The sequence below is a fragment of the Ahaetulla prasina genome, chromosome 12, assembly GCF_028640845.1.
Source record: "Ahaetulla prasina isolate Xishuangbanna chromosome 12, ASM2864084v1, whole genome shotgun sequence".
NCBI lineage: Eukaryota > Metazoa > Chordata > Lepidosauria > Squamata > Colubridae > Ahaetulla > Ahaetulla prasina.
Genome location: NC_080550.1, coordinates 28,776,886 through 28,804,795, shown reverse-complemented (window position 1 = coordinate 28,804,795; position 27,910 = coordinate 28,776,886). Strand labels below are relative to the sequence as shown.

The window sequence follows — 27,910 nt, the reverse complement described above, 5'->3', positions numbered from 1 at the left end:
TCTTTGCCAGGAAGTAGGGCCAACATCTGGAAAAGCAGAACTGCAGTTTTGCTGAAGATCTGAAAGTTTTTGAATCTAGCGAGAGTCTAGGAGAAGACATCTTAGAGACACGAGGTAAGCTGCAGGAGGTTGAGGGAGAAGGAGAGATGGTGCTGTTTCTGGGGCTGAACTGAAGGGACCCACAAGGGAGGCAGCTCGCAGTTTTAACTTGTTGCGGCCAGGTTGAACTTACAGACAATGTCAGTTGGGGAGGAACTGAATGTGAGGAGAATTAAAGCAGAGAAGAGGTGGAAAGGATCTGCTCACATCTTGTATTAGACTTTTAATGGAGGACACTCTCCTCAAGGTACATGAGTCCCTGCTTCCCAGGCTATGTCAAGGAAAGCTTTACTTCAAACTGACTTCAGTTCTTGGTCTCTTCTTCATGTCTGAAGTTTTCTTGGCATTAATGTGGAAGAGATTTGGGCTTCTTTCAGAATGTCTTTTGGGAATAATGGATGGAAACTTGAGATTCAACCGGGAAATAAGGAGAAATTTCCTGAAGTGAGAACAATCAACCCATGGAAAGAAATTTCCTTCAGAAGTTGTGGGGCTTCATCAATGGAGGATTTCAAGAAGAGACTGGACTGCCATCTGTCAGAAATGATGTAGGGTCTGCTTGGGTGGGGGGTTAGACTAGATAACCTACAAGGTCCCTTCCCTCTGTTAATCTGTAAAGCCTCCTAGATTCTTCAGTCTTAGATGGTTTTCTATCTAAGGGTTAATCAATCTGACCGATACTCTATCTTAAATAAGGGCAGCCTAAAGACCCCATAATACAATTGTGTGCGTGTACATCATTTTGTATTAGTAGGCAACATGTGCTTTGGGGTGGTAGCACCTGATTTCAAAGAAGACCCCAATTCCCTGTTAAGCAACGAGGGTAATCCGTGTCTGAAATAACGGGACCTCATTCAGAATGCCTGCAGCTAACTGGCCATGCAGCCAGGGCACTGCAAGCACAGGTTGGCTTCTCTAGATGTTGGTGATGGAGAGGATGTCTTACTCTTGTCAAAGAAGCTTCCTAATTGTAATTCCATGGAGGGCCTGAGCGCCTCCTCCCTGAATGGTAGAACTACGATTCCCATGTTTGTTGATTAGGATTCCCAATAATGCAATGGGACAGGCTTTAAAAGCCAACTTGTGGGCCTTCGTAAGTTGTCTACTGTAACTGAAATCTTCTGGGTTAGATGAAGGACCCATTCCAGTTGTGTCATGCTTTGTTCACGGGATTGTTCCTTCTTTGCAGCCATGGACATCGTGGAGCGCATTCTAGCCGTTGCGAAAATCATCTACGGTCAATATCAGCACGTGAAGTACTGCAAGAAGCAGAAAGAGCGCCTTGTCAAGCGCATGGAGATCCTCCTGAGACCTATTGAGCTCCTCCAGGCTCAGTCCCTCAGCAAACTGTCCTCCAGTCTGAAATGGATGCTGCAGAACATGTTGGACCTTTTGCTCGAAGCCCAGGAACTCTTTGAGAAGTACAAAAACCATAACGTGCTGGAGAGGTTCATGAAGGCTGGTGAGATGCTGGAAGAGTTTGCAAACCTGAACGAGCGCTTTGGAGATATGGGCCAAGGACTTTTGCTGCAGCTCCAGGTGGAGCAGAAGATGCTAGTAAGCTTTCAGAAGTGCGTGGTAAGCAAAGAATGCTGCCAAGATCTGGCGGAAGACAAAGTTTGCTGGAAGGAGATGGCCAAAGGTAGGGCTGTGTTTTGTTGAAATGTCCTTCCTTTGAGAAATGGAACAGGGGATCTCTTTCTCTCTCTTTAATGAATTCCAGATGTTTCTAAGCAATTAGAGGCAGGTAAAACCATCCCAGCTATAACTTGGGTTTGGGGAGGTACGTTCAGTGGGAGATAAGATGCTAACTCATGCAGGGTGTGAAGTCTGGAGTTTGGTTCCTCTCTGGGATTCTCACCAGGGAAAGCCATCCTATGCTGTCACTTCTTCTGGAAGTGTTTTGCATCTCTAAGTATGCTCTTTGGGCCCAGAATTAAGTTGAAGAAGGCCCCTTTTTTTGTGAACTTCCAACCTTTGTATTCGGACTGTTGCATCATGACTACCACGGTCAGCAGCGTCATTTCCAAATATTTTGAGGCCTGGCAGCTTCTCTCTGTCCATCACAATTGCCTACCAAGGAGACAAGGTGCCCCATGCCTGAAATCCGTGACAGTATTCGACCGTCATCGTCAGAACATGAATATTGCCACCGTTAGACAAACGGCTTCCAAGTACACAAACAGACATTATAGATGCTGCTACGAAAGCTGAAAAGGAAAAGGAAAGACATTTTTTAAGAAAACAATCTAGCACCATGGATGGATGGATGGGTGGAACCTGTCTATGGAGAAGGTGTTTTGCACCATTTCCCAAACATCTTAAAAATAATACCTGGTAGAAAAATTATGTTTTGCCTTTTTATTTTCTATGGAGATTCTCAGTCATCCAGATCATGGTTGCCCCAAAGATTCTTTTTCAAAAGGCAAATGGACTGTCTTGGTTTTGCTTGAAGACATGTAGCTTCTTGTCCAAGAAGCTTCTTCAGGTCTGACTGAATGGTAGGGAATGGAAGGATTTATATTCCTTGCAGTCTTCTGGTTGTTAACACTGAAGAAGCTTCTTGGATGAGAAGTGAAAGGTCTTCAAGGAAAAATAAAGTCCAGTTGCCTTTTGAAAGAGCACCTTTGGGATAGCCATGACCTGGATGACTGAGAATCTCTACAGGCATTTAGCTATACAATTTGGGATAAACACCCTTGGAATGGTATGGGGTATGAACAGATTTCCAGAAAAAAAATCACAGACCACAAGATTCAGGTGACTCTGCGGACACAGATAAACCTCCAAGTGGCCTCAATGACTCTCAGAAAGAGCACTAACGACCAGATGACTGCAAGGAATATAAATCCTTCCATTCTCCACAATTCATGTCAGAACTGAGGAAGCTTATTGAGGAAGCGAGAACATCTTCAAACAAAACAAGCAAGTCCGGTTGTCTTTTGAAAGAAAGCACCTTTGGATCTTGTCTTTTTCCTTCCAGTTTTTATAGATATGTGTGCATTTGTGTTATTATTATGGTTCGTTGCACAGGCAGCCAGGCGTTCAGACTGGATTTGGCATTTTTGTCCACCTGCAAAGTCCTTCCCGGGGACCTGGGATAGTCTGATATGGATATTTGATGATGTTAGAGGCGTTGACGCAGGATGTCAGCCGTTCTAAGCAAAACCCTTTTGCAATTGACTGATGGGGATTCTGTCAGTGTCGATGGTGTTCAAATGTGGTCCAGTTGTTTTGGGATTGCACCCCAGGCAGCTATTACTATTGGTGCTACCTTTGCTTTCTTTTGCCACAGTCGTTCTATTTCTATTTGCAGGTCTTTGTATTTTGTTATCGTCTCCAGTTCTTTCTGTTGTCTCCAGGTACTGCCACATCCACTATTCAGACTTTTTTGGCACCCATCTCGCGGTTCAAGGCGACTCTGAGTGGCTTACAACAGGATAATGTGATGCGCATATTGCCATGCACATAAAAACACACTGAGATTCAGCCATCCTGTCTCAACCAGCGTTTTCACCTCTTTTTTTTTTTTTTTTGCCTCACTCTTCAAATGTTGTTGGAAAGTCCCTCCCTCCTTTGGGCTCTTTTTATTTTTGTGACTGAAAAGTACAAGATGTTAGCCTCATTGCTTGTTTTTTTTCCTCCCTACTCAATCCTGTTTCCAGGGCAGCAGGAAGAATCTCATACAGAAATCACAGAGATAAACAAGCAGTTTTTAACCAAGGTGACCTTTCTGTCGGAGATGAAAGACCACATCCTGTACAAAGGAGAATATTACAAAAGTCCGGTGGCCATCAAAGTCTTCAAAAACCCTTTGACCATCAACACAAAGTGAGCGAAGAAGGGCGGTTGTGGGGCGGGTAGAACCTGCTGTCCGAGTCGAAAAGCTAAAACGACTTTTTCTTCCAGCTGCTACATCCACTTTCTACTTTTCACATGGTTTATCACTGCTCTTCCCACTTTCCCCTTTTGTTCTTTGTCCATTGAAGTCAGGGAAAGAGGTCTTCGTGAACAGCCAATTTGAGGTGGTTAAGGCATCGGGCTGGGGAACTGAGTCCTGCCTTAGGCACAAAGCTGGCAGGGTGATCTTAGGCCAGTCACTTTCTCTCCACCCTAGGAAGAAGGCAATGGCAAGCCACTTTTGAAAAACCTTGCCAAGAAAACTGCAGGGATATGTTTTTTAACATTCAGCCAGGGAGGACAATTGTAACATATTAAACAGATTAACAAAATTGGAAGGGATCTTGGAGGTCTTCTAGTCCAACCCCCTGCCCAAGCACGAGACCCTACACCATTTCTGACAGATGGCAGTCCAGTCCTTTCTTGAAAGCTTCCAGTGATGACTCTCACTGAATTTACATTTAATGTTCGTGCTAATGCAATACTTGTCATTTGTTATTTTTTCATACACATTTTTTATTGTCAGTGCTTGATGTTTGTTTGTATGTTTGTCCTCCTTTTCCTTCCTTTTTATTTTATTTTTCTTCTTTATTTGGAGGTAAATAAAAAAAAAATATTGAACAGCCCATGGAGGTGCTGGTGATAGGCGCGGCACTGATCTATAGCTGGAGGGCAGCCATCCAGCCCAGAACATGGTGAGCTGCCTCGGACCCGCTCCCTGCGTGTGCACATAAGAGGCGCTGAGTGCGCAGTGGGCAGGGCAGAGGCAGCAGGGCGGTTCCTCACCAGCTCCAGGGCAGTAAGGATCTGACCGGATGGATGGCAGCCATCAAGTTATAGATCAGTGCCTGGCCGGCCTGGGCAGGCCTGAGGCTCTGGGGGCCAGTGACAGACCTTTGCTGTCTTCAGGGCAGCCTCTCAGGCCAGTTCTAGCCACATCGCGGGATGGATATGGCCCACAAGTCTTGAGTTTGACCCCCCCCAACCTAGGAGTTTCATCCATGGAGAACAATTTATTTAGAGTATGGCACTTAAATAGAATAGAATAGAATAGAATAGAATTTTTTATTGGCCAAGTGTGATTGGACACACAAGGAATTTGTCTTGGTGCATATACTCTCAGTGTACATAAAATAAAAGATACGTTCATCAAGGTACAACATTTACAACACAATTGATGGTCAATATATCAATATAAATCATAAGGATTGCCAGCAACAAGTTATAGTCATACAGTCATAAATGGAAAGAGATTGGTGATGGAAACTATGAGAAGATTAATAGTAGTGCAGATTCAGTAAATAGTCTGACAGTGTTGAGGGAATTATTTGTTTAGCAGAGTGATGGCCTTCGGGGAAAAACTGTTCTTGTGTCTAGTTGTTCTGGTGTGCAGTGCTCTATAGCGTCGTTTTGAGGGTAGGAGTTGAAACAGTTTATGTCCAGGATGCGAGGGATCTGCAAATATTTTCACGGCCCTCTTCTTGATTCGTGCAGTATACAGGTCCTCAATGGAAGGCAGGTTGGTAGCAATTATTTTTTCTGCAGTTCTAATTATCCTCTGAAGTCTGTGTTTTTCTTGTTGGGTTGCAGAACCGAACCAGACAGTTATAGAGGTGCAAATGACAGACTCAATAATTCCTCTGTAGAACTGAATCAGCAGCTCCTTGGGCAGTTTGAGCTTACTGAGTTGGCGCAGAAAGAACATTCTTTGTTGTCCTTTTTTGATGATGTTTTTGATGTTAGCTGTCCATTTTAGATCTTGCAATATGATAGAACCTAGAAATTTGAAGGTTTCTACTGTTGATACTGTGTTGTCTAGTCTAGTGAGAGGTGGAAGTATGGAAGGGTTTCTCCTAAAGTCTACCACCATTTCTACAGTTTTGAGTGTGTTCAGTTCCAGATTGTTTTTTTATTTATTATTTATTTATTTATTAATTAAACTTTTATACCGCCCTTCTCCCGAAGGACTCAGGGCGGTGTACAGCCTTCATTTAAAACAGTTAATATACATATTAAAATAACAATTAAAAAACTTATTCAATAAAAGGCCGAAATTAAAACCGTCCAATTGACCATATAAAATACCCAGTAAAATTACCATTAAAAATTTAAAATTTAAAATTTAGAATTTAAAAATCAGGCCAGTCCCGCTTGTATAAATAAATAAGTTTTCAGTTCCCGGCGAAAGGTCCGAAGGTCAGGCAATTGGCGTAAACCGGGGGGAAGTTCGTTCCAGAGGGTAGGTGCTCCCACAGAGAAGGACCAGCCGACACTGCTTGGCGGACGGCACCCTGAGAAGACCCTCTCTGTGAGAGCGTACGGGTCGGTGGGAGGCATGTGGAAATAGCAGGCGGTCCCGTAAGTACTCGGGCCCTAAGCCATGGAGCACTTTGAAGGTGGTAACCAAAACCTTGAAGCGCACCCGGAAGACCACAGGTAGCCAGTGCAGACTGCGCAGGAGTGGTGTTACCCGGGAGCAACGTGGTGCTCCCTCAATCAACCGCGCAGCTGCATTCTGGACTAACTGAAGTCTCTGGGTACACTTCAGGGGTAGCCCCATGTAGAGAGCATTGCAATAATCCAGTCGAGAAGTGACGAGAGCATGAGTGACCGTGCATAAGGCATCCCGGTCAAGAAAGGGGCGCAACTGGCGGACCAGGCGAACCTGGTAAAAAGCTCTCCTGGAGACGGCCGTCAAGTGGTCTTCAAACGACAGCCGTTCATCCAGGAGGACGCCCAAGGTGCGCACTCTTTCCGTTGGGGCCAGTGACTCGCCCCCAACAGTCAGCCGCGGTTGCAGCTGACTGTACCGGGATGCCGGCATCCACAGCCACTCCGTCTTGGATGGATTGAGTCTGAGTCTGTTTCTCCCCATCCAGACCCGTACGGCCTCCAAACAACGGGACAGCACTTCGACAGCTTCGCTGGGGTGGCCTGGGGTGGAAAAGTACAGCTGAGTATCATCAGCGTACAGATGATAACTCACCCCAAAGCCACTGATGACCTCGTAGCGGCTTCATGTAGATGTTGAACAGGAGGCGAGAGAATCGACCCTGCGGCACCCACAAGTGAGGCGCCTTGCGGCGATCTCTGCCCCCTGTCAACACCGTCTGCGACGGTCGGAGAGGTAGAGGAGAACCACCGATAAGCGGTGCCTCCACTCCCAACCCCTCCAACCGGGCGCAGGATACCATGGTCGATGGTATCAAAAGCCGATGAGAGATCCAACAGGACCAGGGCAGAGGAGCAACCCCTATCCCTGGCCCTCCAGAGGTCATCCTGTGACCAAAGCTGTCTCCGTGCTATACCGGGCGGAAGCCGGACTGGAGCAGGTCTAGATAGACAGCTTCCTCCAGGTACTGAGGAACTGCCGTGCCACCACTCTCTACAACCTTCGCCTGGCGAAGGTTGGAGACTGACGATAATTACCCAAAATAGCTGGGTCCAGGAAGGCTTCTTGAGGAGGGTCTCACCACCGCCTCTTTCAAGGTGGCGGAAAGACCCCTCCATCAAAAGCATTTATAATACCAGCCAGCCTCGTGTCACATCCTGAGTGGCCAGCACCAGCCAGGAGGGCAGGTCCAGTAAACATGTAGTGGCATGCAGCCTCCCCAGCAACCTGTCCATGTCCTCGGGAGCCACAGAATCAAACTCATCCCAAACAACATCAACAAGGCGAGCCTCAGTCATCTCATCCGGATCGCCAATCTTGGTCCAAGCTATCCCGAAGCTGAGCGATTTTATCGTATAGATAACCACTAAACTCCTCGGCATGTCCCTGCAGGTCATCCCGTCCCCTGGTGAAGGAGGCGGGTCACCCAGGCGGCGGCGGGCGGTTATCTGCCGGCGCAATGAGGAGGGCGTGCGCCTCGCCACCCTCAGTGCCACTAGGTAGGTCTTTGAAAAGACCTAACTAGTGTCCGATCAACCGGGCGGCTGGACCTCCAGGGCTCTCTAGGCGTCTTCTCCGGCGTTTCATCTCTCTCAGCTCCTCAGAGAACCAAGGAGCTAATTGAGATCTGCGCGGGTCAGAGGCAAAAGGCCGACACGGTCCAAAGCCCCAGCGCCTGTTCCCAGGCCGCCACTGGTTCTTCAGTCGTGCCATGGGTAAGATCCTCAGGGGCAGCCCAAGCTCCGTCTGGAACCTCTCAGGGTCCATCAGGCGCCTGGGGCGGAACCAACGTGGTTCCGTCTCCCTGCAGTGGTGAGTGGCGGTCTGAAAGTCTAGGCGGAGAAAATGATCTGACCATGACACGGTATCATCACTAAATCTCTTACTACCAGATCATTAAACCACTGTCCAGAGATATAAATCAGGTCCAGCGCGGATCCCCGTGAGTGCGTTACTTGAATCAGGTCCAAGGCCGTCATGGAAGCCTGGAACTCCTGAACCACTGTTGATGACAAGCCGGCCGATGGCAGGTTGAAATCACCCATGACCAAAAGTCTGGGGATCTCAACAGCCACCCCGGCAAGCACCTCCAGTAGCTCAGGCAGGGCTGTAGTCACGTAGCAAGGAGGCAGGTACGTGATCAACAAACCCATCTGATTCTTATGGCCCCACTTCACAAGAAGGATTCACAGCCGGCTATCTGAGGAACAGTGGTCTCTCGGCTCAGACCCTCTTTCATTACAACCGCCACCCCTCCACCCCTACCCTGGGCCCTCGGTTGATGGAATGCTCAGAAACCTGGCGGGCACAGTTCAACTAGGGCACCCCTTCTAACCAGGTCTCCGTAATGCCCATAAAGTCCGTGGACTCCAACTGAATAAGATCACAAATCAGGGGGGCCTTGTTAACCACGGACCGGGCATTACACAACATCAACCGGAGGCCCGGGCTCTGAGGATCCTGACCTTCCGGGGAACGGGGAAAGACTGGGGGGCCGGAGCATGTGATTGCTTTTAAACAGCGAACACGTGCTCCCAACGAACGATACGGCCCCTTGCTTCCGCCATATCTGCCCCTCCCACTTACCGTACAGATGGAGCCAACTTCCACCTCTGGAACGTGCCCCTCACCCCCTCCCTCAGACCTAGAGTTTTGGTTGCACCACAAGGCTAGTCGTTCGACCTCTCGTCTATATGCGGATTCATCATTGTCTCAAATGAGACCGATCACTGTTGTGTCATCTGCGAACTTCAGTAGCTTAACAGATGGATCATTGGAGATGCAGTCATTGGTATACAGAGAGAAGAGAAGTGGGGAGAGCACACAGCCTTGGGGGGCCCCTGTGCTAATTGTACAGGTATTTGATGTGATCTTGCTTCGCTTCACCTGCTGCTTCCTGTTTGTTAGGAAGCTTGTGATCCACTTACAAGTCTGTTCCGGTACCTGTAGCTGGTTTAGCTTAGTTAGAAGAATGTCTGGAATGATGGTATTGAATGCTGAACTAAAGTCTACAAAAAGGACCCTTGCATAGGTCTTTGGAGACTCAAGATGTTGTAGGATGTAGTGCAGAGCCATATTAACAGCATCATCTGTTGGTCTATTTGCTCGATATGCAAATTGCAAGGGTCTAACAGCGGATCCGTGATGGTTTTCAGGTAGGAAAGCACTAGCCTTTCAAAGGTTTTCATGACTACAGATGTTAGAGCAACTGGTCTGTAGTCATTCAGTTCCTTGATGGTGGGCTTCTTGGCACTGGGATGATGGTAGGCGTTTGAAGCAGAAGGAACATAACACATCTCTAGTGATTTATTGAAAATATGGGTGAAGATGGGGGCCAATTGGTCAGCACAGACTTTTAAGCAAGAAGGAGTTATCTTGTCTGGGCCTGGAGCTTTTCCTGGCTTTTGTCTGTGAAATAGGTCCTGCACTTCCTTTTCTGTGATCACTAGGGGTGTGAACCCAATGAAATGGGGTCAGTTGTAGGAGGCTTGGCTGTTGTTGGTGTGTCTGAGATGGGGGTTGTGGAGATAGGTGGCTGTAGTTTCCTTTCAAACCTGCAGTAAAACTCATTCAGGTCATCTGCCAGTTGTTGATTACCTTCAGCCTGGGAAGGAGGTTTGCCATAGCCGGTGATATTTTAAGAGTTTTCCACATGTTTGCTGGTTCATTTGCTGAAAATTGATTCTTTAGCTTTTCAGAGTAGCTTCTTTTTGCTGCTCTGATCTCCCTTGTTAGTGCATTTCTGGCCTGATTGTACAGCATTTTATCACCTTTTCTGTAGGCTTCCTCTTTGGAATGTCGTAGCTGCTTAAGTTTAGGTGTAAACCAAGGTTTGTTATTACTGTGTATTCGCAAGTTCCTTGTAGGTACACATAGGTCTTCACAGAAGCTGACATATGATGTTACAGTATCTGTGAGTTCATCCAGGTCTGCAGAGGTATCTTTAAAATATTCCAATCAGTGCAGTCAAAACATGCCTGTAGCTTTAATTTTGATTCCTCCGTCCAGGTCTTCACTGATTTAATTATTGGTTTTGTAGCTTTAAGTCTTTGCCTGTAAGCAGGTACAAGGTGAATCATGCAATGATCAGAGTGTCCTACAGCTGCACATGGTAAAGACCGATAAGCATCTTTCAGTGTTGTGTAGCAATGGTCTAAAGTATTCTTGCCTCTAGTGGGACAACTGACATGCTGAAAGTATTTTGGTAGCTCTTTCCTTAAGTTTGCCTTGTTTAGATCTCCCAAAAGAATGGCCAGTGAATCAGGGTGTTTGGCTTCAGCCTCCATGATTTGGTCAGCTAGAGTTCGTAATGCCTTGTTTACACAGGCTTGTGGTGGGACATAAACAGCAATTAGAAGAAATGAGGAAAATTCACGAGGCGAATAGTAAGGTTTGCAGTTGATAATTAGAGTCTCTAAATTGTTGTCACAGAATTTGTAAATTATATTAAAATCTTGACACCAGTTTCTATTAATATATAGGCATAAGCCCCCTCCTTTCTTTTTACCAGATGTTTCTGGAACCCTGTCTGATCGTTCAATCTGAAACCCTGGAATGTTCAGGCTGCAATTTTCAATTGATTCATTTAACCAGGTTTCAGAGAAGCATAGGACCGCTGAATTGCGAAAATCAGAATAGTATTTGTTTAAGAGGAGTATTTCATCCATCTTATTTACAAGTGAGCGTATATTTGTTAGGAAAATTGAAGTCAGAGGAGTTTTAATGTGACTTCTTAATCTGTTTAAGATCCCAGCTCGTTTACCTCTCTTCTGTCGCTTTCGTTGTTTGTTTTTTTTGGTAATCCATGGCTCCGTGGGAATTGCCTCCTCCTGTATTAGAATCTCCTCCGTGTTTGTAAAGACAGGTGGGGGTGAGATCAAAGAAAGCTGCTCCTTAAAGAAATGTTCCTTAACTTTTAGCAGATGGTCTCGTGAGTAGGAAATCCGTAGTGAATCACAGAGAACAATTAGAAATAAAGAAACAATTAGAGAGCATTTCACCGAGGCAGCCTTCATCGGCGCCATCTTGAGGGGGCTGCTTTAAATGCTGCTTTAAATGCTGCTTTAATGCAAGAAAGGGGGAAAGGAGGAAAAATATAAATAGAGCTGCAGGATGATGTGACTATGGCCAATTTCAATGAAGTTCTAGTTCTAGTCCCGCCTCTCCTCCCCCCACCCCGCCCTTAAGTTGGTTTCCTGAGGTGGCCTTGCTGGTGGGGCTGACCCCGTGATCTCTGAGAAGGTTCTCCTGTCATGGCTCTCTGGGATGACGCCAGTGTAGATGCCAGAGGGATTCTGGGGGGAGGCTTTTCCAGGAGGTGAGGGACACCCCAGGTCACACACTCCCATGGTGCCCCTCCTCATTTCACACATGTGATGCATCCATATGGGCATTTTCTTGGCAGCAAGTGGCTGGCTGTCACTTTTGCCTTTTTTTCTGGGATGCCTCTGCCTTTTTGGGCTAGAAGAAAGTCCTCTTGGTTTCTGAGTGGTCTCCCATCCAAGGACTTACCTGCTCAGGTCAGTCAAGGTCAGTTGCCACCTGAAGTCGATTCCCAGTAAGAGGGGAGGATTTGGACTATCCAAAATATGGGGCGGGATTCTGCTTCAGCTCTGAATTTAAAATGTGTCTCTACCTTCTCATTGCAAATCCTTTCCTCTGCCTGGATGGGATTTGAGGGCGAGGCCGTCAGCTCCTGCCCACGACTGACCCTGTTCGGTCTCTCACAGGAAGGTGAGACAGATCTTCGAGGAGGAGATCCGGACCCTGAAGAGGCTGGAGTCCTCATACATTGTGCGCTTGTACGGCATCTGCATTGATGAAAGTGGTAAGATCTTTGGGCTGGTTTGGGATTTGGAGAAGAGGCTCACGGTGATGAATTCAGGTCGTCCTCAACTTATGACTACAATCTATGAACACAGAAGTGAGACAGCAGGAGTTAGACTAGTAGCAAAGGTTACAATTCTTAACAGGATTAAGCCCCAACAGAAGTAAAATAGCAAAAGCAATTCTGAACAGAAGCAAATAGCAAAGGTTAGATTGATTCGTGTTACCATGTGCCTTCAGTTGCAAATGGTGACCCTGGGATACTGCAACCATATAAATTCATGCTGTTTGCCAAGTGCCAAATTTTGATCAGATGAATGGGGGGGACAGAATGGGACAACTTGCTGCAGGCCAACTCACCACGGCCAACTCACCGTGGGACAACTCGTCGCAGGACAATTTAACAATTCTATTTAATTATTTAAAATAAATTACGAAATTATTTAAATTTTTGACATTCACAGCCACAGATTGTTTTTTGTGCATAAACTGCTGTTGCATATCAGCAAGTTTTCTGTATTTCATCCTAACTCACTGTTTCTCAAAGTTGGCAACTTGACGATGGCTGGACTTCATCTCCCAGAATTCCCCAGCCAGTGTAGCTGATTTCTGCCTTTCATTCAATGAACAGGAGCTAAGCAGAGCAGGGGGTGGGGTAGGTGGGTTCCCTTTGCTGTTCTGGATTGGGATTGAGGAATGGAGCATCCTGGTCAGGTGAGCTAACAGGGCAGACACTCAGGAGTAGCATCCACTTATGGAGGATCTTTGTTCCTTCAGGGACGATCCCCCAGTTCTCCATAGTTACCGAGTATTGCGAAAAAGGCACCCTGAGGGAAGTGTTGAGAAAAGAACCGGACCTGCCCTGGAAGATTCGCTGCGACATGGCTTCTGATGCAGCTGCTGGGCTGTACAGGTATGTATGCAGTGGTGGGATTTAAATAATTTAACAACTGGTTCTCTGCCCTAATGACCAGCTGGCTAGGCGTGGCTTGGTGGTCATGTGACCATGTGGGTGTGGCCAACTCAACATCACTCAGGTCGATGGGCGCTTCGCCTTAGCTGTTACAATGTAATAAGGGTTAACCAGAGAGGCAGTTTCTGTAAGCAGGGCAATAAAGATTAGGCTAGAAACACCACCAGAATGTTGCTTTCCTTACAGGATTAGCCCTGTAAAGTGGGAAAAAACAAAATAAGATTTCTTCCAACAACCGGTTCTCCCGAATAGGTGCGAACTGGCTGAATCCCACCACTGTATGTATGGCTGGAGGGGAGAAGGAGCAGGTGCTCCTGAAGGTTGGTTCTCAACCAGTTCTTGTCTCATCCTGTCCTGACAATAGCAATAGCACTTCGACTTTCCGTACTTTTTGGAGTATAAGACGCACTTCCCTGGCCAAAAGAGGGTGGAAATGTTGGTGCATCTTATACACTGAATACAGCCATTTTGGGGGTTTTGCGAAAAACGGAATGCACAGAGAGTTTGGGAGGCCTGCAGAGTGCTCCTGAGGGCCAGGGAGGGCAAAAACTTTTTTTTCTTGCTTACCTTTTCGAAATCATGGTGTGTCTTATACACCAGTGCATTTTATAGTCTGAAAAATATGGTATATAGCACTTTATATGGGAAAGAATAGCAATAGCAGGAGCACTTAGACTTATATACCACTTTATGTGGGAAAGAATGTGGGAAAGAATAGCAATAACAATAGACTTATATACCACATCACAATGCTTTACAGCCCTCTCTAAGCGGTGGCCAGAATCAGCCTCTTGCTCCCAACAATCTGGGTCCTCATTTTACCAACCTCGGAAGGACAGGAGGCTGAGTCAACCTTGAGCCTATCAGAATCTAACTGCTGGCAGTGGCAGAATTAGCCTGTAATACTGCATTCTAACCATCACAGTTCCTACAAGCTTCATGTTTCCAGGGATATTAGTCCCAGCCTTCCCATGTGGTCTTCAAGACATTCTGGCCCATGAGTGATGAGCTTTAGGTCCTAGCAAAGGACTCATTGACTGAGCTTGGCTGCCTGGTGTGCATATTTGGAAAAGAGCTGTGGTGGCGCAGTGGTTAGAATGCAGTACTGCAGGCTCCTTCTGCTGCCTGCTGGCTGCCTGCAATTTGGCAGTTCAAATCTCAATAGCCTCAAGGTTGACTCAGCCTTCTGAGGTGGGTAAAATGAGGACCCAGATTGTTGGGGGGCAATAGGCTGACTCTGTAGGTTGCTTAGAGAGGGCTGGAAAGCACTGTGAAGCACTATATAAGTCTAAGCACTAGTGCTATAAACTGTACGTAAGAACTGGGTGAAGCTCTTCCTTTTTGTTGACTGCAGGTTGCACCAGACAGGAGACAAGTGCCAGCTGCATCGTTGCATCAACAGTTCCAAATTCTTGGTTGCCAAGGGCTACTGTGTAAAGGTGAGGTCTGCATGTAGCATTCCTATACTAGAAAGGTAGAGCTCCAGTTACGACAGTTTTCTTAATGACTGTTTGAAGTTACAGTGGCAGTGAAAAAAGGGACTTAGGCTAATTTTTCACACTTACGACTATTGCAGCATCCCCATGGTCATATGATCAAAATTCAGATGCTTGGCAACTGGTTTATATTTATGTCATCTGTTCCCCTTTTCCCCTTCTGACAAGCAAAGTCAATGGGGAAACCAGATTCACTTAACAACCGTGTTCCCAAACTTAACAACTGTGGTGATTCACTTAACGGCTCTGGCAAGAAAGCTCATAAAATGGGACAAAACTCACTTAAGAACTGTCTCACAGCCCAATAGAAATTTTGGGCTTGACTGTGGTCATAAGTCGAGAATTACGTGTACCTCTGCTCTCTGGTTTAAAGACAGTGACCCTAAAAGTCTGATTGTTACAGAACTGTAAAAGTGGGCTTTTTATTTCGCTTCAGTGAGATCATGTTGGAGAAAAGGGCGTAAAGCCTATGCAAACTGTCCTGAGGAAATTGTGTTGTGTTTGAGGGAGTCAATATCTTCCTATCATTATCCAGCCATCCCTGGGGTGATATAAGCCCTCGTTGTAGTATTGTGGGGAGGTATAACAATGGGGGATGATTTTGAATAGAACAGAATAGAATAGAATTTTATTGGCCAGGTGTGATTGGACACACAAGGAATTTGTCTTGGTGCATATGCTCTCAGTGTACATAAAAGAAAAGATACGTTCATCAAGGTACAACATTTACAACACAATTGATGATCAATATAGCAATATAAATCATAAGGATTGCCAGCAACAAGTTATAGTCATACAGTCATAAGTGGAAAGAGATTGGTGATGGGAACTATGAAACGATTAATAGTAGTGCAGATTCAGTAAATAGTCTGACAGTGTTGAGGGAATTATTTGTTTAGCAGAGTGATGGCCTTCGGGGAAAAACTGTTCTTGTGTCTAGTTGTTCTGGTGTGCAGTGCTCTATAGCGTCGTTTTGAGGGTAGGAGTTGAAACAGTTTATGCGAGGGATCTGCAAATATTTTCACGGCCCTCTTCTTGATTCGTGTAGTATACAGGTCCTCAATGGAAGGCAGGTTGGTAGCAATTGTTTTTTCTGCAGTTCTAACTATCCTCTGAAGTCTGTGTTTTTCTTGTTGGGTTGCAGAACCGAACCAGACAGTTATAGAGGTGCCAATGACAGACTCAATAATTCCTCTGTAGAATTGGATCAGCAGCTCCTTGGGCAGTTTGAGCTTACTGAGTTGGCGCAGAAAGAACATTCTTTGTTGTCCTTTTTTAATGATGTTTTTGATGTTAGCTGTCCATTTGAGATCCATTTTGAGATCCATTTTGGAAGATGATCTGGGGGTGACAGCCAGAATTACAGTGACTCCCTATTAATACAACTCAATCAGAATAGTGCTGGAAGGGACCTTGGGGGGTCTTCTAGTCCAGCCCCCTGTTCAAGCAGGAGACCCTGCACCATTTCAGACAAGTGGCTATCCAGTCTCTTCTTAAAAACATCCAGTGTTGGACTGCCCACAACTTCTGAAGGCCAGCTGTTCCACTGGTTAATTGTACTTATTGTTAGGAAGTTTCTCCTTAGTTCCAGGTTGCTTCTCTCCTTGTTTAGTTTCCATCCATTGTTTCTTTTTTCTTTTTAATTGAAAAAGTTTTAAGAAACAAAAACATTTTCCCCCTTCCCCCCCTCCCCCCCACAAAACCCCCTTCCCCCCTCCCTCCCCCCCACGCTTCCCGGGTCAATCACAAGGTATTGTTATACATAAACCAAACATAGAGTAAAATTTTCCCTTCTAATCCAATTAACCTCATTCAAACCTTTTCATCTCCCAACTCCCCCCATTACATAAAATAATACTTTCTAATTATTCAAAGGCAGTCTGATATTTCTTAATCTGATATCTGTTTTGTAAATAATCAATCCATTTTTTCCATTCAATTAAATATCTTTCCTGCGTATTGTCTTTCAAAAAAGCTGAGATTTTAGCCATCTCAGCCAAATTAGTGACTTTCAATATCCATTCTTCTATTGTAGGTATCTCTTCTTTCTTCCAGTATTGTCCAATCAACAGTCTTGCTGCTGTTATTAAATTCAGAATCAATTTAGTCTCAATCCCTGTACAATCCGTTATAATTCCCAAAAGGAAAAATTGCGGCAGGAACTTTATCTTCTTCAGTACATTTTGAATAATCCACCAAATTCTTATCCAAAAGGCCTTAATTTTCTTGCAAGTCCACCAAATATGAAAATATGTAGCGTCATCACAATCACACCTCCAACATTTCGCTTGGATATCAGGATACATACATGATAATTTTTTGGGATCTAAGTGCCATCTATAAAACATCTTATAAAAATTTTCCCTTAAATTCTGTGCTTGTGTAAACTTAACATTTCTAACCCAGATTTTCTCCCATGTTTCCAACATTATTGGTTCCTGAATATTCTGTGCCCATTTTATCATACAGTCCTTTACCAAATCCTTTTCCGAATCTATTTCAAGCAACACATTATACAATCTCTTTATATGCTCCTGGGTCTGATTTCTAATTTGCTTTATTAAATGTTCCTCCCTTTGCATTATACCAATTTTTTGATCTTCTTTCCATCTAGCACTTAGTTGCCCATATTGAAACCAAGTATAATTCCTCCCTTCTTCATTTAATACCTGTAATGATTTTAATTGCAATCTACCTCCTTCAGCATACAAAAGTTCTTTATAAGTAATCATTTCCTGTTTCTGTTCTATATTTATATTCTCTATTGCATGTCTGGGGCTCGCCCATATAGGAATCTTATAGTCTAATTTATAAGAATATTTTTCCCCCAGACCCGCAAAAGAGCACTTCTCAACACATGATTCTTAAAAGCCCTATCCACTTTTTTTTCATAAAACAAATACGCATGCCATCCATATAACAAGTCATAACCTTCTATGTTCAAAATTCTTTCCTCCGTTAAATTAAACCAGTCACTTATTATTGAAAGGGCTACTGCTTCATAATATAGTTTTTTTTAAGCCACCTCTTTCCCGTGAGTTCTGAATTATTTTCATTTTAACCCTCGCCTTTTTACCTTGCCATATAAATTTATTAATCCCAATCTGCCAATCCTCCAAATTTTTATTTTTCTTAATTATTGGTATCATCTGGAACAGAAACAAAATCTAGGTAACACATTCATTTTAATAGCCGCAATCCTCCCAATAGCGATAACTGCAATTTTTCCAGACACTCATATCATTCTGAACTTTTGCCATAGCAAGTCATAATTATTCTTATAAAGTTTCTTGTTCGATGAACTAATATAAACCCTAAGTATTTAACCTTTTTACCACCTCAAATCCTGTTATTTCCTCTAGTTTTTGTTTCTGTTGTATAGACATATTTTGATTATCACTTTTGTTTTATTCTGATTTATTTTAAATCCTGATACCTTTCCATATTTATCAATTGTTTCCAACAAAAATCTACTTGAATTTATAGGATTTGTTAAAGTAACCACTACATCATCTGCAAAAGCTCTAACTTTGTACTCATATTGTCTAATCTTAATTCCTCTATTTTCATTAATTCTCGTATTTTATCTAATAATGGTTCCAGAGTCAAAACAAACAATAATGGTGATAAAGGACATCCCTGTCTCGTTCCTTTTTAATCTTAATAACTTCTGTCAAACTACCATTTATTATAATCTGTTTGCTCTCCATAAATCGCTTTAATTATTCTAACAAAACAATCTCCAAATTGCATTTTCTCTATTAATTTAAATAAAAAATCCCAATGCAATCGATCAAAGGCTTTCTCTGCATCCAAAAAAATAAGTGCTGCTGAAGTATTCTTCTTTTCCAAATATTCCAATATATTAATAATCTGTCTAACATTATTCCTCATCTGCCTCCCTTTTATAAAACCAGATTGATCAGTATGAATTCTTTGTTGTAAAACTAACATTAATCTATTTGCTATTATTTTAACAAAATCTTATAATCATTATTTAAAAGTGAAATCGGCCTGTAGTTACCAGGTTTAGAGCAATCTTGCTCCTCTTTGGTATCAGTGAAATAAAAGATGTTTTCCATGACGGTATTCCCTCCTAATTGTATCTGATTAAATAATTCTTTAAGTGGGCCTAATATTTCATCCTGTGTTTTTATAATAAGTTGCTGTAAGACCATCTGTACCAGGGTTTTCCCATTTTAATTGTTTAATTGCCTCCACTATTTCTCCAGTAGCTATCGGCGATTCAGCTCCTCCTCTGTTCTAATGTTAGAATATTAACCTTATAATCTTTCAAATAATCATAAATGTCCCTATTCAATATTTTATCTTTTGCATATAGAGTAGTATAAAATTCTGAGAATGCCTTTTAATTTTATCCTGTTGATATATCTCTTTACCTTTATATTCTATTTTTGTATGACCGTGCTTTCTGTTTTTCCTTAAATTATATGCCAACCATCTCCCAGGTTTATTTGCATTACAAAAGGTATTATGTTTAGCATATTGTATATTCGTTGCCACCTGGTCTGCCATTAACATATTAAATTGACTCTGTAATATTTTATAGCCTCTTTAAGTTTGTGATCTTGTGGGTTTTGAATTAATAACTGTTGTTCTTTGAATTTCTTCTTCCAAATACCTCGCTGCCTTTGTTTATTATTCCTCTGCCTATTGTCCAAATATCAATATCCTCTAATAAAAGCTTTACTCGCCTCCCACACAGTTCCTATAGGTGTCCCTTGTACATATTAAAATCAAAAATTCTTCATCTGTTTCTTACAATGATTTACATTATCCTCATATCTAAACAGATTTTCATTCAACCTCCATGTTCTACCACCTTTTTCCCTTGTAATAATTCCATCCATACTGGGCTATGGTCAGTTAAACACCTCGAAATATCTTCATTTTCTTCACCCTAGAAAGCAAGTCATTAGAAATTAAAATAAATCAATACGTGAAAAGATTGATGCCTATCAGAAAAAAGTAAAATCTCTCTCATCTGGATTCCGTAACCTCCATATATCTCTAAACTCAAAGTCTTCCATCATTTCAAAAAGGATTTTGGTAATTTTGCATGTATAGGTATCTTCTTGGAGAGGTTCTCTTATCCTTCTTGTATCAATTACTCCATTCCAGTCTCCTAATAAAATAAACGAACTATAATCCCAGAGGTCAACCTCTCATGTAACATTTTATAAAACTTTTCTTGTTGCTGATTAGGTGCATAAATACCTATCAAGCAAAGTCTTTTGCATCTATCACCAGTTCAATAGCAATAAATCTTCCTTGAATATCTGCCTCAATTAACTTAGCTGGTATATCCTTCCTGATATATACAACAATTCCATGCTTCTTTTCCAAAGCTGATGCAACAAAATGTTTACCAATTTTGAATTAATTAAATATTTTTGGTCTGATAATTTTATATGTGTCTTGCAAACAAATCACATCATTTTTAATTGTTTCAAGTAGTGAAATATTTTCCTTCTTTTCTGAGCTGAATTCAAACCATTAACATTCCATGACAAAATTCTATTTGCCATTACTGGCCTCCTGAAGCTTTGAAGCAGACAACGGAAGATCCTCCTCCGGTATCTTCCGTCTAGCTCCTCCCACAGCTTCCATACTGGGATCTTGACTTTTACTTTGAGACTGTTGCTCTTCTTTACGCTTAAGGGCTCCTCTTGTCACCCTTTGCTCTTGTGGTTCCTCTAATACTGGCAGCAATAAAGACTCTTGGATCACCACGCCTTCTTGAGTCTCTTGAAGTTTTTCTATCACTTCTATTTCAACTTTCAAAACTGTAGAAAGAAAATCCTTTGCCTTTAAAACAGTGTCAATTCTATATCTCCTTCCTTGATAGAATACTGTCAGTCCAACTGGCACCTCCCATCTGAATTGAATCTGATGTTTTTTAAGTTCTTGTGTAAAAAAAACAAATTCCTTCCTGTCTCTTAACATCTTGAAGGAATCTCTTTCAACACCTTCAACTCCTGTTCTCCAATTTTCAAAGTTGTCTGATATGAAACTTGCAGAATCTGATTTCTCATAGTTCTTTTCACAAAATAAACCACAATGTCCCGAGGAAGCTTTCTCTGTCTTGCGATCCAAGAATTAACTCTATATATTTTATCAATTTGATAAGCTACCTCTTGGGGTTCCACTTCAATAAATTCAGCCAATGCTTCTGATATGATTTTTCTTAGGTCCTCTCCTCTCTGTTCTTGCATACCACGGATTCTAAGAGCTCCTTCCATAAGTTTATATTGCAATATCACAACCTGATCTTCATTTTGATCCACTTTTTTCTGAACACCTTGCATTTTGTTTTCTAAGTGCTTATTTGACTGAGAGATCTGTTGCATTTCTTCTTCCAATCCCTCAATTTTTTTACTCAAACCTTGAACAGCCATCAAAATATCTTCTCTTATTTTTGCATTAAAATTCTCCATCATCTCTTTTTGCCTATCTTCAGAAAGTTTTAATTGTTCTTTCAATATATCCTCAAGATTTGGTTCAGATCCCCTTCTTCCAGAAGACTTTAAAGGTTTAGCTGCCATTCTGTCTTCAAAAGAATCAGGAATTTAAACTTAAAAACTTTCCTTTACTCCTTTCAGTATAAGAGAACTCCGTTTATAACAATCCACAAATAACACTACTTTGTTGTACTAAAAAAGTTCACTTTCACTTTCAGACGCCATTTTAAAAGTCAATTAATCAGAGACAAAGAGAAGTTTCAAATTTCAAAAGGGAGAGTCGGTATACTTGTTGTGTTGTTTCTACTTCAAAGATCGAACGCTTGTGAAATTCCCGTCTGCTTAGAAAATCAATCAATTTGACAAGTCCTTTTGAGCAGAAGTGACTCCTACTCCTTTTCCCTGAAAAAACAGGAGCACGTTTGAAGTCGGAGATAATGAGGTTTGATGGGACCTTAAATCCAGAAAAATTCGCTCTTAAGAGCAAACCCCCTGGAGAGATCTACCACTCCCCCACAGCTCTGCACACCCCCTTATGCCCAAGGGGTATGCTAAGGTCAGTGAACAGTGATTTATACTGTTTCACTGACTTTTACGATCTTCTAACGCGGAGTGCCCTGTTAGAGCACCCTACAGGAGCGGTGACATCACTGGAAGCCCTCCATCCATTGTTTCTTGTCCTGCCTTCTAGTGCTTTAGAGAATAAATTGACGCCCTCCTCTTTGTGGCAGCTCCTCAAATACTGGAATACAGCTATCATGTCACCCCCAGTTCTTATTTTCTCTGGACTAGCCAAATCAAGTTCCTGCAACCATCCTTCGTATGTTTTAGTCTCCAGGCCTTTAATCTTCTTAGTTTCCCTTCTTTGCACTTTTTCCAAAGTCTCAACATCTTTTTTGTAATGTGGTCACCAAAACCGGACACAGTATTTCAGGTGTGGTGTATGTGATTAGGACCACTTTATAAAGCCTTAGTAACTCCGTTGACTGCCGATGCATTTCCAAACAGGCTTCAGAGAACTCACTTCCTCTCCATTCCATTCAGTTGTCAGGATTTAAACTGGACCAAACAGAGTCATCCATCAGTCAGAAAAGCAAGGATAAAGTCCCAAGGGAGGTCTCTTCTTTAGCCTATATCTGTCCAGAAGGCCTGGCCTCTTTACACCATCCGTACAACTTGGCTAGTGAAATATACAGGTATGTATCCTGCCTCTTCACAGCTATGAAGGATTCTGCGGGGTCAACACAACGTTTTCTGGAGCTCAGTACGGCCTCGGTTTAACAGGGTCAGTTTCAGACCGAATTCTGCATCGCTATGTCATGTTAAACTTGATTCATTTTAAATTGGATTAGGATCGCCAGTGTATGCCTGCCTGTACACAGTTTAGCCCTTTCCGTTTGTTTAGAATTCATGGTGCTATGTGAGCACAGAAAATAGGTTAATTCGGTATCAAGGTTAAAGCGTGTTTTGCAGAGAGCCAACAATCTCTGGCAACATGTCCCTCCCTGCTCGGGCAAGTCTCTCCGGAGGCCCCTTTGAGAAGCGAGGCCGAATGTCTGTAATTTCAGTGGCATCAGATCGCCCTCGGTTCCCTTTCTGGAGATTCCCTGAAGTAAGCAGCAATGAAAATGACAGCGTTCAGATGCCATACTCAATTTCTTTAACCAAGACTTGACTAAATTCCAAAAGCTGGGTATGCACGACATATTATAAACCTTGGACTAGTGGCCACAGTACCTGGATTCACACAGTAGGCCATTTTGAGGCCTAATGAATGTGTGAACTCAGCTTTCCTTGAGAAATGAATCTGCAGGAGTGGCTATGTCACGTCTGGTAGCCCATGTGGAGACCGGATCCTGGGGAGAAGGGGAGGCAGGCTTCCCTTGAGAGGGGACACCCCAGGAGGCATTCTGCTGAATACTTCCAAACCCCTAGTTAGCACTGACTTTGCCCTGGTTGAAGGCTCCCATCTGGAGGGAAAGGGGTAAAAAAAGGGCAAAATGCTATGACCCATCCTTGGTATCCTTCAAGGTGGGACCATAGGCCATGAATCCCACAGTGGCTCCATCCACACCATACATCAGCAGTTTGCTTAATAATGGTTTATTGAATAGGCCACTGTTAGCTAGCTTTGTAAAACCTGAAAGCCCTAAAAGCCTTCAGTAGAATCGACTAAGCCATGATGCGGTTTGTTTGGTTGGAGGCTGAATGGTATTGTGCAAATCTGGCAAAAGTGTCAGGGCCCACTCAGATGGACCACTGCCAGGCTTGATAATGGCAGGGAAGGAGCTGCCAGCTCTCGGTCCTCTTGTGTGACAGCTGCTGAATTCCTTTCTTTCAGCTTTGGGATTGTGCTGTGGGAGATCGCAACTGGGAAGCTCCCCTTTACAGGTGAGTGCTAGGGTCTTCTCTGGGGAAGGTCTGGGTTCTCTTCTAGGGGGGAGGATGCTGCAGGTAAAACAGAAGGGGACAAGGGTCTTCCTGTTTCATCTTGTACCACAACCGTTGTGTAAAACATAGAATCGTAAGGATGGAAGGGACTTTGGAGGTCTTCTGGTCCAGTCCCCTGAGCAAGGTGGGAGTCTTTATGTCATCCTGGACAATTTTTTTTCCAATATTTTATTGAAAACCTCCAGTGATAGAGCACCCAACTTTGAGAGGCAAGCTGTTCCATTGTTTAATTAATTAATTAATTCCTCCTTAATTCTTGATTGGATCTCTCTTTAATGATCTTCCATCTGTTCCTTCTGGTCCTGCCTTCAGATGTTTTAGAGAATAAGTCCATCCCCTCTTCGACAATCGTTCAAGAATAGAATAAGAATAGAATAGAATGGAATGGAATGGAATACAATTCTTTATTGGCCAAGCGTGATTGGACAGACAAGCAATTTGTCTTTGGTGCATAAAAGAAAAAAAGAAAAGAGGGGAAAATACATTCAAGAATCATAATGTAGAACACTTAGTGATATTCATAGGTTACTAATAAGCAATCAAATCATACTAGGAAACAAACAGAACAATATAAATCGTAAAAGTACAAGCAACATGGTTATAGTCATAAGAGGGAGGAGATAGGTAACAGGAAGCATGAGAAGAAGAATAGTAACACCATCTTAGTAAATAGTTTGACTGTTGTGGGAATTAGTTGTTTAGCAGAGTGATGGAAGACAGCTATTGGAATAACAAATATTGGAAGACAGCTATCATGTCTCCCCCAATCCTTCTCTAAAATGGGGGCTGTTTCTTGTGGCACTTCCCTGAGCAGTGTTTCTTAACCTTGACAACTTTAAGATGGGTGGACTTCAGTTCCCAGAATTCTCCAGCCAAGCATAAAGTCCATCCATCTTAAAGTTGAAATGTGGGAGTTGAAGTCCACCCATCTTAAAGTTACCCACCTAGAGAAACACTGCTTTGGCGGTTTTTAAGCTGCCTTACCATTGAGCAGTACTCAAGATTTGTCTTCCTGCTGATCAGTGGAAGAATGCCATATCCTACTTCCCCATTGGCAGGGAAGAAGGAAAGCCGAGTGGCTTGCAGGCAGGATGAGATACGGGGAACTGCTCCATTGCCCACAGCTCTGGTCAATGCTGATCAAGAACCCTCTGGCCCTTCCTCTTGCAGTGGTCTTAGCTCAGCAGTTGGAGATGGAGCACAGGAGAAAGGTCCAGGGATACAGCACTGATTCCAGAGCAGCCCAGAATGGCTGTGTTGGAGGCGCCTAAAATAGACGCGTTTTGAATCAAGAGCCTGTAGAAGTGAAACCTGGGGTCAAGGACCTTCCTTCCCAGGTTGAGGAAGTTGGATTTTCTGAATCTGCACAAAGGTTCCCAGAACTTCCTTTTTATCTGAGGAGACAAAGACCAGCTGGCTATTGTTTGGGATGATTCATTGCTTTCCCGCTTGTCCCTGTTCCACATCTGCTGCTCTTGGGCAGGTCAAGCCCCTTTTCTGCAGCAATCAGGAAAGATCCCTCTTTCAACACACCCTAGGAGGGATGATCGCAGATGATCAGCCGGGCTTTGCTTAAGGATTCCCCCTGATTATTTTTGCCTTTACAAATACAGATCTCTGCAATGCAGTCAGTAAAATCTACTGACATTATTGGAGTCTTGGAAATGTATACGAAAAATCCAGGTAGAAGGGGCAGAAGGCAGCAATAAAAAATAAAAATCAGGAAGACCTCTGTGTCCCTGGAGATTCTCAATCATCCAAGTCATAGTTATCCCAAAAGTGGCCCGGTAGTGGCCACGGACCCAAGGTTGGGGACTCCTGCTGTATACCACTTCAGACAAATTTCTTGAAAAACCCCAGTGATGGAGCACTCACAATTTCTGGAGGAAAGCTTTATGTATGTATGTCTATGTGAAATCTTGCCACCTCTCTGGTTGTGATTCTAGGTTGCAACTCTCAAGAAATCTATAAGAAGGTTTATAAGCAAAAAGTACAGGAGCCTTTAGGAGAAGACTGTCCGTCCTATTTACAGACAGTCATCAACCAGTGTCGGAGTTATAACCCTTCCAAGCGCCCAACTACTGAAGGTATGAGAAAGCAGTAGGCATTTGGATACATGGTTGGGGTATCACATTTCACTAAGCCATAATTTGCTTTTAGCTATGGTTTGATGCGTAACCTATAGCTAGTTTTGTATATAATACAACAGTAAACGGTGCACCAATATTGGGGCATTTGGGGAGCAATGAATCTAGACATAAGTACTTCGTGCTCACACTTCCTTATCTCGGTAGCTGTCCACGGTTCCAACCTGGTCAATTAGAAAGAAAGACTCCTGGCCCATGATTAGCCAAAAGTATACTTTACTAAAGCCAAAGGGGTTACAGAAGAGGCAAAGCTGGATCTGAGATTTTCACGCGCAAAATATACCGTTAACTTTCCATTGTTCCCAGCCAACCTCCTTGTTATCAGTCAATGTCCATTTAAGTATTAACAGTTTGTTTGGGAAATATTCCGTCTTCACATGCTCACGGCTCCGCATTCCTTTGGTGTAACCTTGAGACGGCTGGTGCTTCCCACGGGACGGGATGGCTTGCTTTTGATTCATCTGGGTTCTGAATGTAAAGCAGTATATAAGTCTAAGTGCTATTGCTACCCCCTCCCCCACTGCTCCTTCCCCCTGTTACTGATGTCAGGCTGTCAGCTTGCGATGCGTAGATTAGCAGAATGGCAGCCAAGACACCAGCAAAGATGGAATTGATACTCATTTATTAACCAGACAAATGCCCCTATGTATCAAAAGCTGAGCTACAAAACTGAGGTAGGAAGATTTTTGAAAACTTTTTTCTTTTTCTTTGCAGTTATTGTGAACCAGCTCCTCATTGACCAGGATGCCAACAGTAGCAACTTGACTTCATGAGTGAAAATCAGTGATTGTGGAAGATCTGAAGCTTCTCTCTTTTTTTCCACATTTCAATATTCTTTGGCTTGGCCCGATGTTTGAACTCTAGCCAGCTTTGCCTCTTACTGAAACATTCTGTTGGTTCCCTAAAATGTGGGGGTTTGGGGTAGCAAATAAAGAGAACCCTCCCACCCCCGATGTTGAAGACCAATGTCAGACCTGCCTCAACTTGAGCTTCTGAATAAAAACGATCCTTAACTCCATTTGTTGATAAAGGTATAGCTTACTAGAAGTCAAGTAAATTACGGTTTTGTAAAGCCAGAGTGGAGAGTTCACGCCAGACTTCTGCTGGTTAATTTTCCTCTCTTTGGTCCCTTTCCCATAGTGTCTCTCTCATTGTCCAATCAAGTTTAAAAGAGATATTTTGGAAACAGTCACTCTACGGGTTGGCATTCTTCTCCCAGGGAAACGACCTTGAAGATTTTGTCGGTCCTAAAATGGGGCAAAACTCACTTAATAAATTTCTCTCTTAGCAACATAAACTTTGGGCTCAATTGTGATCGTAAGTTGAGGACTATCTGTATTTGCACAACAGCCTTAAACCACTCAGTCCTGGACACATGCTGGCTTGGTTCTAGGCTGGTTTAAGAAAAGGCTACCTTGGCCTCCCATTGGACAATTCCATGCTGCTGCGCCCACCCACCTTTGCGTTCCAGGAAAGCAATAGCCAATTGCTTTCCTTTCTGGGCAGGTCTTCCTGGCCACGCTCCCCCCTCTATATCTGTAGTTCAATTTATACGACCAAAGTTAAAACTTCAAAATGCGTGTAGGCGTGTGCTCACACAAGAACTAACAATTATAGAAAAAAGAAGTCACAAAAAAAGATGGATCAGAAGTAACAAATGGAAGGTTCTTAAGAGAGATCCAACCTGAAATAAAGGAGAAATTTCCTGATAGAACAACTATCTGCCTCCAGAAGTTGTGGGTGCTCCATCATTGGCGGTTTTTAAGAAGAGATTGGACAGCCATTGGTCTGAAACAGTGCAAGGTCTCCTGCTTGAGCAGGGGGCTGGACTAGAAGACCTCAAAGGTCCCATCCAACTCTGTTATTTTTCAGGGATACTCTCATTGCCATCAAGTTTAGGAACCATTTTTAAACAATGGACCCAGAATTTAATTTTAATTAGTTTTAAATTAATTAATTTTAATCTCTATGCCTCTTTAGATTGACTGTGTTTGAAAGACATTATAGAAGACAAATACCTTTTACTGGACAAGACTGAAGGAAGACCCCACCCTCCCCAGATAAAAGAAGAAACCGTGAGGCAGGAAGAAAATCAGACACAATACAAATAATTAAATCACTTTTAAATCCTTTTAAACCTAAAA

The 27,910-nt window shown here is 43.1% G+C and overlaps 1 protein-coding gene across 6 annotated transcripts; it reads left to right on the top strand.

Moving 5' to 3' along the window:
* Positions 1–27,879, top strand: MLKL (mixed lineage kinase domain like pseudokinase). 6 transcript variants are annotated; one of them, XR_009151957.1, is made up of 11 exons: positions 1–114; positions 1,289–1,741; positions 3,765–3,930; positions 12,121–12,218; positions 12,995–13,130; positions 14,545–14,629; positions 22,213–22,364; positions 23,510–23,559; positions 25,566–25,706; positions 26,481–26,797; positions 27,747–27,879. XR_009151957.1 is itself a non-coding variant. In XM_058155522.1 (10 exons), the coding sequence occupies exons 2-10, from the start codon at positions 1,291–1,293 to the stop codon at positions 26,537–26,539; spliced, it is 1,338 nt and encodes a 445-aa protein (XP_058011505.1). In that variant the 5' UTR covers positions 1–114; positions 1,289–1,290; the 3' UTR covers positions 26,540–27,731. The 6 variants fall into 6 exon arrangements, 4 of the variants coding, with proteins under 4 accessions (XP_058011505.1, XP_058011508.1, XP_058011507.1 ...); XR_009151958.1 differs by lacking the exon at positions 27,747–27,879 and adding an exon at positions 26,907–27,731; XM_058155522.1 differs by lacking the exon at positions 27,747–27,879 and having other exon boundaries at positions 26,481–27,731.
* The last annotated feature ends 31 nt before the right edge of the window (positions 27,880–27,910 follow it).